We start from the raw sequence: 13,681 nt of genomic DNA on the forward strand, positions 1-13,681 counted from the left end.
GGGGTAGCTGGTTAGCTAACTTCAGTAGATATCTCTGCAACACAATACACTGTGACATGACAGAACAGATACTTTTTCAGTCACTTCTAACACCTGTTAGTTCATATTTTGAATGTTTTAAAGGTTCAGTGTGTAAGTTTTAGTGGCATCTAGTGGTGAGCGTTGCGAATTGCAACCAGTGGCTCACGGTGCATTCACATGCTCTTTGGATGGTCCCATTTCCCGAGTTGTGAAGTCATTCTTCCGACTTCAGTGTGTGTTCATGTGCTCTTAAGTCAGAATTAGGAATCAACATGGACGCTGCTACAAAGATGTGTTGGATTAGCATTATCAGAGCATAAACAACCCGCAGACATCTAGTTCACTCTACATGGACAGCAAACTAACCGTTATAACCATATTACAAGTTTGCAAAATATGTATATGCAATACGCGATTTTGCACAATTCAAAGTTCTGTATACTTCTTTATGTCCCATATACACTTTATTTCTCTTTTTTGCAATTAAGGATTTAAGGAGGAAAAAAATATTTAGATTATTCCGATACCACGTTAATGCACCATAACCGTCACCCTTCCTTTTCCAAGGGCGCAGGAGAAGCACAAGGTAGCCGGCACGCTCTGTCAGCTCTTATGCTAAATAATACGTGTAAGCCTCCATTTGTCCAAATTTCTTTTTTTACTTCTAATAAACCAGTCGACTACTATTAGTACTACTTTTTGGTTTATCTTACACATTACACTTTTCATTGGTACAAATTGTTTAGAAGAAGAAGAAGAAATTTTTCTTCAACAATGCAATTTTCAAGCAACAGAGCAGTAGTGGTTACATGCATGAAACCTACCGCATCTGTAGGCTCTTGATACGGCCCAGCATATCCAGGTGTCCAGCAGAGTACTGCTCTATGACGTCCTTCACATCATATGGACGCAGCGTCTCCTTAAACTTCCTCTTGGCCACAAGGAACTTCAAGATCCTACACAAACACACCGGACTCACTGTTATCACTCCTCTGAGCACCTTTAAAGAGACTTACACCGCACATCCACACATATGGACATACAGTAAACCTTTGGAAAAATGCAGGGGCAGGACAGCTATCAAACTATGCGGGAGACCTTGAGAATAACAAGATTAATTACAGTCAGTGTGACCTTATCATTCATAAACAGCCTCATAAAGAGAGCAGAGTAAGCCCCCCCGACTAAGCCAAGCGGATATATTGTGATGATGACAACATCTCACAGAGACTTTGCTTTTGCTTATCAGTACTTGCTGTTTCAGCAATTAGCAACAATCTGCAGATAGTAATGGGTAACACACACACACCTCTATAGAGCTTTCCCCTGTTTCTCCCCTTTTGTCAGTGTGACAGCCATGTTGGTGCAACTGGTGGAGTACAGCTGCTCCCACTCCCAGTGCACACAGCTCATCATCACCAACCACATCCCAATGTGGTGGAATCACACCAAGGAATGTTGACCCAGCACTTCTGCACACAGAGAACCCATCAGTGACAACATCCTCTGTTATCAGTCCCGTAGGATGTCAAGTTGGAGGGAGTGGAGGATGTGCAAGAGATGGTGGGAAGGGAGTGGAGGAAAGTTTAAGCATGTGTGTGTGTGTGTGTGTGTGTGCACGCGCCTGGCTTTCTGTTTTGGGTGGTTCATTCAACTCCTTATGACAGGCAGCTCCAAGATGTTGGCCCACAGAAGGTCCAGAAACATCAAATGTAAGCGAGACAAAATATACACACTCAAGCTGTCATTTCACCCTGTGATGGATTGCGCTACAAAGTCAAGCTGGGAGAGACAAAGCAGTGGGAGAGAGCGAGGGAGAGCCAGCGGGGAGAGATTTATTTTTTTATGAGGGAATCCTATCTCACACAAGCAGACGACTAAATCCACTATAATACTCCCATTTGCCTTCACAGGAGGAAGAAAAGAAATCACATCAAAGGTCTGAGAAGCGGAAGATCAGAAACACTCAGCTGTTCTGAGATGTCACACACACACACACTATGCAACACAACCTTACACACAAAAACAAAATTATAATGCCACAAATGCATACACCTACACACACTCATGGTCAGATGTATGTACACACTAGCGCAACCACGCACACATGGGTTAAGCAGGAGCAAGTGTGACCTGAACTTGAGACGGGGTCAGCTTCTGAAATAACCACCGTAACCTTTGTTGAGGTCTGCAGCGCTTGCATTTACAGCAGCCACATACAGTGCACAGCTTTGTGTAGTGACCTGTGCTGCAACAAAGAAGAAGAGAAGATGTGAGGTAAGGGGAAGAGGAGCGAGAGGAGGAGGAGCGGTGGTCTACAGCTGGTGCCGTAAGCGCACACTTCCCCCTCACGCAGCACTCTGTTTCTTGATGACTCCTGCATTTGGGGTATTTTTGCAGGCAATCTTTTCTTATTTTGCAGGTAGATGCAGATTTGTTTTTGCCAGGATGGGTCTCAGGTGTGGGTAAAAGAAAAGGTTGGGAAAACGGGAGCGGGGGCTTTTGATATGGATCCTCCAAGGGTTTCTTCAAAATGCTGACTCTCTTTCTATGTCGATAAAATAGCTCTCATAATACATGGCCAGGTATGAGTGTGGCCCCCCACTCCGCACAGAAAACTTACAGCTATAGTGCAACCATCACCGGCAGTGGTAGAGTGCAACTGGCACAGCTCACTGAAAGATATCATACCTTCCTTGAGATGTAAAAACACAGCGATTATTGGAGGGACAGGAAGTGTCTTATGTGCCCCAAAATGCTTACATTGCTAGTCCAAATATTTTTGCAAGTCAGCAAAGGTGGATCCCTGACACTCTCCAATGGCAAGGTTTAATCTGTGACTTAAAAATGACTGTTATGCTGACACGAATACTAGGTGGGCCAACCAGCGTGAGCCACTGCAGGGGCAAGTCTGATTCGTCACCAGATTAGACTACCTGCCCGCTAAGTGAACAAAACACACAAGCTACTGTGCGTGCATTCAATCATTCTCACAGAGAAATGCCCTGCGTAAACATTATACAGGTTCAAAAATATAACAGCTGAAATGCCACAAAAAATGATGATGATGACAAAAGATGAAATAGTTATAAATACTAAGTTTGTCCGAACCATTTATTTAATAAAGTAGGAGCTTCATCCAAGACTGCAAACGTGCAGAAATGGTGTGTTTTGTGCAGTATTGGATTTGTGCACGAGGACAGTCACAGTAGAGAGGGCACAGATATCAGGCATTTGTTTTCCCATCGTCCTCTGTTGTTCTTCTCCTCTTGCTCCCTCTACCTATCCCTCCGTACATAAACAGAACACCATACACATTTATTCAGGCAGCCAGGCACTGATAAACCACATGTATCTCTCAAAAGTGAAGTCTCAGCACTAAGGTCTTCTGCAGAATTCTGAGTTTCACAGACATCAATCATGAACCTCGCTAAGATGCTGCATGCGTATGTGTGTGTGTTTGTGTGTGTGTTAACACAGTGAGGCACCTGCTTTTTACACACCTGCACCTGCATCTATAGGAACTCCCACTCTTCTATTGTCTGCAGGAGAGCAGCTGAGGTTAGAGTAATGTGCTGAGTCAAGTGCAAACTCAAGGAAACATCATATAATACCCTATCAGTGGTGTAACAGTATCAAACAATAATATATCATGCTGAATCCCAAGACCAGAAAAAATCTACCTGCTGTACATCAGCAAAGAAGAAACCTTCAGTCAACACAGGTTCTACCAGGTGACTATGTAATTTTAAATTATTGCAATAAGAGTCTACTAACCTACAATGGTAAAATCCGCAAGATCTGCCTCCCTCCAAGGTGAAAAACAGAGACATTTTAAGGAAGTAAAAGAGCTCCTGCACTGCTGTCAAGACACAAAATTCTGGATGCAAGCCTTAGGACTCCACATGGATACAAAACACCCAACGACCCAGTCGCTGCCAAAGACAGCACCTTCTTCCAGATCAGAACTGTACGGCTGACAGATAAGTACTCTATGTTAACTTGCCTAAGGTTAATCATAATATGGATAGATTGTGACAATGATGGTTTGGGTTGTAAAACAATATCAAAACCAAACCTGATGTTTATATGTAAACTCTGCTTTTATAATTATTATTAATACCAGATGCCAAATTCCTCATCATACATTTCACATTTTTGTCCGGCTTTCTCTCTTTGTTTGAAATAATAGGGGTTTTAATCTAGGTCATTTATAATAGAGATGGCCAGCATTGCTTTCTTTTTTGACACTCTAAATGATAAATAAGAAAGAAGGCCCAAACAATCTTATACAAAAAGACCACAAATAAGATGGTGCCCAATAGAGTAAAGCTTAGTTTGTAATTTAGTTTAAATTTCTTATCCAAGTTAATCCTAAAAGCCCATTTGATGTGGCCTTTATGCAACAACCCACCAGAAACAATTCTCTTCTGACTATTAATATTGTTTTTATTATATTATTATTGTTACTATTCTTTTTTCATTTATTAAATTTTTGTTTATTTAAACATTTGTTTGTTTTGCTTTCTCTCCTTCCCTCTTTTTCTTGCTGTAGTATGTATTTGACGTTGTATGTGGTATTAAGCATAATGATATGTGGGATTCATTATAAAATGTGCCTCTGGAGCTGTAAGAAAAGTTAAGTCTATTAAGGTTAGGTGTGAGGTTGTAAAGCTCATTTAGGGGTTAGATGAGGACATACTCCCAGTTGGGAGCCAACGCATATATATTATGCAAAAAGTCTGATTTTGTTTGTTTTTCTTATATATGTGTTTTTTTACATTATTGACGACCTTCTATGTATCTCACTTACTTACTTATTCCCATCAACTGACTGGTTATGACTACTACTGGTAATCTAAGACCTCCACCACCTTCACAGTGATTTAATTAGATAGTGTATTTACATATCTCCAACCTTTAAGCCAGATATTATATATCTATAAGAAACACTAACGTGACGTGCCATATGGTTTGTTACACCGAACCATTTGAGCTTAATTAGAAAATGTGTGGCTTTTTAGGGACTCTAGTGAAAACGTATGCTCTTAAAACATTTATGTATAGTATAATACAGACAGGAAACATGAGAAGCAAGACTACAACTCAGTCATCGTATGAAACCAAACAGGACTGTGTGATTATGTAGTATGCATCTTAACAACTAGGCCACCAGGATGCCCAACACACCTTTTATTTCCAGGCACGTTCCCACTTCTCTCAAGAGCTTCACTGAGTGCATGTGGAAACCACACGGAAGGCGTCACGCTAGCATGAGAAATGCTGTGAGGGAACAGCGCTGACATCAGGGACCAGAAAGAGTCTATATAATCCGCTTTCATCAAGCCTCTCTGGAGACCAGCCTGGCCCCAACACCAGATGTTTGCTAGCAATTGTAGTTTTTTTCTGCCACCATCAGTGAAAAACTACACAGTTACTGTGTGAGTGTGTGTGTGTGTGTGTATATGTGCATGCTTGGGGGAGGTTGTGCACGTATGTGTTTGCATTCAAGATATTGTTCGTAACCATGATTAATTACTAATTATCATAATTGTGGTATAGGTTAACCAACAGAGTATTTCTTCACACACACTGTTTACATGTACAGTGTTGTTGCCTTTCTTCATGACTGTAAGCTGAAGAAGGCCGTGACCATTCAATTAAAGTGCCTACGCATATATTGTGCAAGGACATCCACCACTGATATACTACTACTACTAACATTACATCAAAGCTTATAGTCGATTACAGGAAGAGATAACACAATGGCAGCAAAGAGTATTAGCAATGCTTTTAATTAATTGTTACAATTGTCCTTGTCTTACAACAATATAGTTTGCCTCTGTACAGTCATAATGTACTGTGATCCATCTGTATGGTAATTGTGTATAAAGAGTGTGCCTGCAATAGGCCATCCTATCACGCCACCTTGCACATGACCTGCCTGAATAAGCAGGGCTTCCTGAGTGACAAGGTCATACGGGGGGAACTAACCCTGCCTGCAGGAGGGTTCAGTTACCTCTCCTAAGTGAACATTTCTACTACTTCTTCTTTGGAGCAGCACGTTCACCATTAATGTGGCCTGTAAATACCATGAGAGGGGCCTGTGGTTGAAAACACTTGCATAGTTTGTTAGTCTGACCAAAGTGACCTTATTCTATCAATGACCAGAGGCACAGCAGCTCCACCTTACACCTTACGGAGCCTTGTTACCCGGAAACACAAGCTGACCAATTCATATTTGAATACACCTTGAACCCTTTAATGGTACCCTCTATTATTTGGCAGAGCACATTTTGAAAAGTGTTATATTTAACTCAACCTGATTGCACCATCTTGAGCACTTAAGTATGTTAGGTACAAAAAAATACACGAGACCTTTTCAGGAGGCAGAACCATCATTCTTGGTTTGTGGCTTGTTTATGGAGGATTTTAATGCAGGTCGATTGCAAAGAGCTAATTGGACATAGTCATGTGAATCCAAATCCCAAGAAAAGGCTGGTGACTTTGTGATAACATTTTCTACTAATTGGTAAAGATGTCCATTGCTGTAATGGTAAAGATGCAGACAATGTTTTAACCAAGCAGGTAACACTTTAACCTCCGCATTTAGCAACACTTTACAAACATGTATTAAATGGCTAATAACAAAAAATAAAAAGACATTTTAAGTGTTAGTAATGTATAGTATTTGTAAATAACTAGCAATTGCAACTGCTCCTATGAAGACATATTACATATTACTATTATTACTGTAAACTGTTTACTTAATCATTTGATATTTATACACCTGCATCCACCACAGGAGGAGTAATAGTTCTTAGGATATACATTAATTAACACTTATATTACTGCATTATAGTATGTTAGATTTTATTAAAGGTTAATATATACTGCGTATAAATGCTAAATAGGATGGTTAAAGTAATGTAACATTTCTGATAATAAAATACTGTGAATACAATAATGTTATTTCATTGATCATTTATTAAAAAATATTATATCATTATCATTTACCTGATGTTTGCAATGAAAATAAATTCACTGATGAAGTATATCCAGGGTGAAACTTATAGTATCGGTAATAATGGATTATCAAAGATTAATTTAAGCACAATAACTCAGTTTTTTTGTTATACTTATTACTGTAGATGGACATGTCAAATGTTTGGTAGAGGCTCAGTTGGGGGAAGAAAAGTTATTGTTAGTGCCCAAAGGAACTAAAAATTATTTTTCCATTGCTTTTACTGGGTAGGACCATTACAGGGTTAAAGAAGGACCACCATATGTGTACAGCTTCTCTACAATAAAACGATCTCTACTGTAGGTATGACTAATGTACTGTTGATGGGAGGTCTCACCTGACAGCCCGTATGAGTGTCTTTACTGCTGGGATTACGTCCTCCATGGCCACGTCACAATATGGTTTGTCTTCCACGCTGTCCTCCCCAACCCCCTCCACTGAGCCAAAACAGAGGAAGATATATTATTATGCAGAAATGATCCTTTTGAGTGTGAGTGAAAAGTGTTTGGATATGTGTGAGTTGCCTACCATCAGCGGGTGGACGTGGTTTGAGGCGAAGGGAGGTGCGAAAGCGTGTGCGGTCATTGAAGCTCCAGCTCTTCTGGACCTTCCCCGGGCTGGTGGCTTCAGGGACATTCTCCTGGCTGGGAGAGTGGCGGACGTTGGAGCCCGGAGGCAGCGGCGATGCCTTGTTCCGAATGTTTTGGGATGATCGGGAATTGTTCATCCTGATCCGATCCCGGAAGCCCATTTTACCGCTGACAATCAAGATAAAAAAGTCAAATATCTGCACGCACAGTATTCCCTTTGGATCATGACGGGGTTTTTCTCAATCATCACAATGTCCATGCCTTTGACCTTAATGGAAAGCTAAGCTGTGTTATCCGGGGAGTTTAGGGCAGCAGCAGAAGGGCAGCCTGAGTTTGTTAGAAAAGAGTTTGTTAGTAATAGTGAATTAACACAGAAAATATGGCCTCTGACTTTTGTAACAATCATCACAGAGACTCCCCAACAAACAGACAAAACAGGGACATAAACAGACATTTACATTTTGTCTCAGGCAAGGACAGACTAGCTGACTTATCACGGCGGCAGACTGACCGCAGGGACCCACTCAATATTGCTAAAAACTGATTCTGCCCTGAGGATTTGCTTTTTTAATGTGCCTATCATAGCACCTGATTCAGCGAAATCAAGACTGAAACCTGATTCAAGACTTGCAGTAGTGCTGGGACGGCAGAAAATGTTCCACCCACCATCAGAATAAAGACACGCTTCCTTAATCCCTTCAACGGAGTGAATAAGCATCAAAATATTGGCTTCAAAGTACTCTATACAACTCACCACAACCCAAGGCAGGCCAGTATGTGAGGCCATCTATTTACAGGAGGAAAGCCATTTGGCGGCCATTCTCTCCGACAGACTGACTCCTAACGCTGCTGTGATAGCATGCTCTTGAGACCACTGCTTCTCTGTAGCCACTTACATGTTACATACTGTCACGGATCCATGAGGCAATGCAAACATCATGCACCACAGAGCAATTCCAGCCCCAGTTCACTCTTTTACTATTTTTTTTTTGGAACGATGATATACTCTTTGTTGTGCGTGTGTTATGGCCGGCCATTTAAATTAAAATTTAAATAGTTAAGGGATGTTGGTGTAAACAGCATTTCATACAAGGAAGCTGAAATGCTTCAGGTAGAGTGAAGAGAATGGGGAAAATAGAGTGAAAGGCCTTTGCATGCTGTCGGGAAGGGAAGTAAATGATTTGGATGCATCCAGGACCATAAACTTCACTGAATCGTTCCAAAACATTGGAAGAATATTGCATGCAAACAGAAACATTTTAGCACTTAAAAACCTTTTAAAAATACAGCACAAACACACTGATTTTGTACAAAGGTTATATGACTAATCGGAAAAAGGAAAGCATGCTGAATCATTTAAACCTTTTCTCTAAGAAGATGCTTTAAATAAGCCAAGCAAACTGAATTGAAAACAAGTCAAGAGCAGGTCAATTCTTTTGAATTCAGCTCCAATTTTGGAAAAGTTGTCACTTATTTTTGAGTGGATATTTTATCTCCTCATTTCATCAGAGACGTCTGATGAAAGATTTTAGATGTCAACTAAAAAAGCATTTTCGTCATATTGTCATAAACCATCGAGGACTGTTGTGTTTTCAACATATGGCTTATCATGATGTTCAAGCCAAACGAGCAAAATCAGCCCCAGTTTCTCAAGCACATAAGACTGAGCTGGAAACAAGAGCATGTCTTGTCAGTGAAGAATTCACTCAAGCATTTGTGGACCAGAGTATAGTGCCTGTTTAAGTATTTAATTGGTGCAGGATATGGTTGAAAATAAGACAAATATCTGCTTCGACAGGGTATTTAATTTATCTAAATCTTCTTTATGAAACTCACAAGCTGTGAATGGTTTGATGCTTTAACATGCTTAAACATTTAGCAGGCTGCCGCACCAGTCCACAAATTTTTGAGTGTTTCAGGCAAGGTGTGCAAGGTGTGCAAGGTGTGCAAGGTGTGCGAGTTAAACGAGGAGAAGGAGTGATGTTATTGATCAGATGACGTTCTAGCGTGCCCCGTGCACAGGCTTGTTGCCATGGATACCTCTGCTTGCGGCCAGCGTGAATCCGGAAGAGACCCCGTTTTTTAGAAAGGAGCTGACTGAGGAGACACACAAGGCAGAGGGAGAGAGGGTGAGGGGAAGAGAGGAGTGGAAGAAGGGACGGGTGGGGTGAGGGAGGACGAGAAGTTCTGGGACACAACCTGGGTACATGGTGAACCCGTGAAAAACCATGGAGAGAGGTTGAGACGGCGGGGGAGGGTGAGGTGTGACATCTCAATAGTCCAAATAGCCCTTTCCTTTCCTGATCTTGTTGCCTTACCTGGAAAGCTGGAAAACATACTTCTGAGAGGCAGTTTTGGATTATAGAGACGCACTCAGTGAGAAGTGAGGAGGTCGGTTTGAAGGATCATGCAAAGGTAGTAGGTAATGTTTCACCTGAGTATATTCATCAAGATAGCCCATTAAACATCATGGTGTGAGAGCAGCTCCTCAAATCGAAGACATTTCTACCAGCAAAACTTGAATTATCCAGTAATTCATTCACTAATGTGCTTCTGTCATCTAATGCATGCAATACCATGAGTCCCTTTATTGCCCTGCCATTTGTTTAAGATTTATGTTGAATCGAATACAACAAATCCGCTCTAACTGTGAATACCCTCTAATGAACAAGCACAGCTCTTGACTTGAAGAACAAACCTGCATGGAACTTCTGCCTTCCTGAGAACGGATGAAGGATGGAGGATGGGTGGCATGGAAAAGATACGATGGAAATAAAGGGAAAGAAAGAGGAAGACAGGAAGAGGCAACCAGTAAGTGAACAGCAGGAGGCAGTGGAGATGAGCTAGAGTATGAGCTAAGCAGACAAAGATGCAGAGAAGAAGGGGGGGCCTGCAACACAGTGGTCTCAGATCAGCATTAGTGAAACATTGTTAGATACACAACACACCCATGCAGAGCGCCAGAAGCAGTCAACCCTGATTTTCTTCTATAGGTCCCTGTTGGTACTGTTTTCATTGTGTGTGTGTGTGTATGTGTGTGTGTGTGTGTGTGTGGGTGGGTGGGTGTGAGCATGAGTGTAGGTAGAAATTGGGCCACCTGTCTGGATGCACTGTGAGGCTGTGAGAGGTGGCGGGGTGCGTACCTGTCCCCAGACAGGTAGGGGGCGCTGTAGGGCCGAAGCCCAGACAGCAGCGTGTGGTAGGAGTTGTGGAGAACCTTCTTGGTGTTACGCTGTCGCTGGAGGTGACTGAACAGTAGCGTCAGTTCTCTGACACGCCACGTGCACAAATAAACAAACAAAAAAAATAGAAAATGAAAAATGATCAAAAAAATAACAAAATATGAACAACTGACAAAAAGGCCAAACTTATGGTCCAAATACTCAAAAGAAGAGGGATTCTTGAGAGAAACGACATGTGAGCATTTTAATTTAAGATATTGCAAAATGAAAGTTTTGGCTTGATGACATTTCTATTTGTGTTTCTCATGCTCCCCTCCTTTTAAGCAAATACAAATTAGTCAAATTAATACGTAAATGCAAAGTATAAGAAACCACTGCGTAGGACAAAATAGAATAGTGGTGGCAGAAGCATTTGAAAAGGTTGGGCCCAAATTTAATTTAAATTATTCATTTTAAAATGAGAGTAAGCACCATTCCTTTTTGCTTAAACCACCACAGACCTTAACTGAAAAGGGTTCTTGATGGACAAAAAGTAGCATTTGTGATACAGTATGTGCTGTGTTCTCGCATGATAATACAAATGTATGGGCAGGGACTACACAAATATAAAACTAAACACTGTACACAACTCACTATTTTGTGACACAACTCTCAAATCTCTGTCTGCATTTCTTACAAACAAATGACCAAAGACAACCACAGATTTCTGATAGCTGAATCTACGTAGCCTGATGGGAGTTCCTACCTGAATGAAGGCAACATGCTGTCATAGAAGTACCATGTAGCTGTTAGATAGGAGTGCTTAGCATCTGTAGAGTAGAGACGCCACGCAGCCTAAAGAAAGACACAAATGCACAACACTGAAACACAAAGTGAGAGTTAACCTGACTCTGCACTTGAATGTGAATGTATTAAACAGCCTAAACGCCTTTCACTGTGGCCATTACCTGTATCAGGTTGGCAGCAGGCATCCTCCTCTTCTCAAAGTGCTTCTGCCGGTGCTGCTCCTGAACCTTCAAAGCAAAGCCCGAGCCCAGAATTCCCTGAGGGTCAGAGGTCAAATCAAAGTCAGGAGTGCAACTAACAGCGGGAGAGAAGACCCACTAAATTTAGTTAGTGCTCGCAAATTCAAAAATAGGCACTGGGTGTACTACGTGTAGCCTATGTATATATGTATATACATAACTGTGTATATTGTTTGATTTTACTTAATTTATGTTATATGTTACCATATTCTAATATACTTTTAATTATCTGTTACATTCTCTCTGTATAGCTTGAAGTGACTACAAACTGTCTTTTCGTTATACAACCTTATTTTTCTTTATACAACGTTATTTCAAGGCTTTGTTACCTTAAAATATATAAATATATAGATGTGAATATATATGAGACTTACAGCAGGCAGGGCAAAGAAGGAGACTCCCAGAAGAGCGAAGCCGGCAGCTAGGAGCCGTCCCTGCCAGGTGCGAGGGGTCTTATCACCATAGCCAATAGTGGTTAGAGTTATCTGAGGGGGTGAAAAAGTATAGATGATCTCATACACACAACATAATAACAAAATGTAAACTGCAATGGGCTGACACACTGCACTGAGACACAAGACCTGCTTTCTCTTAGGAGTGTTTACTTTAAAAGTTAGGGGCTCCAACAGGTTTAGTGAATGGTATTAAAAAAATATTACATTAGTTATCAGAAGGAGATCACATAGAATATCATAAATGTGTGTGATTTGGTTAAAGAGAGTTCAGAGGTACAGTAGTCTGGGGGGATTTTGCTTGTTTTCATGTATTTAGTGTAGTCTGAAGTCTGAAAACAGCTTTATTAGGCTATTTTGGCTCAATTGTGTCTATGGGATCAAATTACATATCACGATCCCATAGGCATCCAGGAAATGAGCAAAACTAAGCAAGTAAAGGGGGGTTGAGGGAACAAACTTTGTCTGAGTGGAGGCCAACATTGTCAGACTTTGAAATCTGTTCCATATCTAAAAACCTAGAACACCAGTTAAAGTTATTCACAGAACATACACTACTCCCTAGAAAATATTTTGTAAGAAACTACAACTGATTTACACCTGTCATTTGTGTCATATTAATTCTATAGGAATCTTTGTTAACTTGAGTGTCCACATGTCATCAATCTTTTTAAAATTGTGTTACTTTAAATAAGCATTAGCTGATCTCGTTAAAAAAATTCTTTACTCCTACTCCTTGACCTGTCACTCCTTCATGATTCTCATATCAATCTGAAGTTTAAGCAATTTATGGATTTGCTGCTGCTCAGAAAACAATCTTTGGGCGTTCCCTGGTTTCTTAAAATCCTAGGTTACTGCTGATATCTATGTGTAATTACTTTGGTATATATTATTCTGCTGAATATATATGTTTGTAGTAAATCTGGAAAGCTTGACAACAAGAACTGAACAACACTCTACTGTTGACACATGGCAATCCCCCTGAACGGACATCATAAACCTTATATCTCAAAACTGAAAAACAAACACTTTCCCAAAGGTCTTTTGCCTATTATGCACCTCTTTATGTTTGCATTGCCCATTACCCTCTTGTTTTATATCTCTCTCTTTGTTAATGAGAATATTTTGATGACAAAGTAAAATATTATTTCTTCAGCCACAGTGATCCTGTGTGCCTGTGTGAATTGTGTAGTACTCACAGTCCCCCACCAGAGGGAGTCTGCATAGGTGTTGAAGTCTGAGTTGATGTCTTTCTCTGCCAGGTAGACCAGGAAAGAGGCAAAGATAAGGACCAGGAAACCTATGTACCAGGCTGTGATCAACTCCTGAGAGAGAAACAGGAGAGGATGTATCAATCACACCTGTCAGCAGCAGCAGCAACAGCATC

The 13,681-nt window shown here is 40.8% G+C and overlaps 1 protein-coding gene across 1 annotated transcript in view; it reads right to left on the reverse strand.

The window, feature by feature from the left end:
• Positions 1-13,681, reverse strand: part of LOC123976794 (potassium voltage-gated channel subfamily KQT member 4) — a 43,388-nt gene that overhangs the window by 6,008 nt on the left and 23,699 nt on the right. Inside the window, exons 3-10 of the mRNA XM_046059136.1 lie at positions 13,494-13,619; positions 12,217-12,327; positions 11,765-11,860; positions 11,563-11,651; positions 10,779-10,904; positions 7,574-7,803; positions 7,383-7,482; positions 846-977 (exon numbers count right to left, since the gene is read on the reverse strand). Of these exons, the coding sequence (XP_045915092.1) occupies positions 846-977; positions 7,383-7,482; positions 7,574-7,803; positions 10,779-10,904; positions 11,563-11,651; positions 11,765-11,860; positions 12,217-12,327; positions 13,494-13,619 (1,010 nt within the window). The remainder of the gene's footprint in view (positions 1-845; positions 978-7,382; positions 7,483-7,573; positions 7,804-10,778; positions 10,905-11,562; positions 11,652-11,764; positions 11,861-12,216; positions 12,328-13,493; positions 13,620-13,681) is intronic.

This window comes from Micropterus dolomieu, linkage group LG09, assembly GCF_021292245.1.
Source record: "Micropterus dolomieu isolate WLL.071019.BEF.003 ecotype Adirondacks linkage group LG09, ASM2129224v1, whole genome shotgun sequence".
Classification (NCBI taxonomy): domain Eukaryota; kingdom Metazoa; phylum Chordata; class Actinopteri; order Centrarchiformes; family Centrarchidae; genus Micropterus; species Micropterus dolomieu.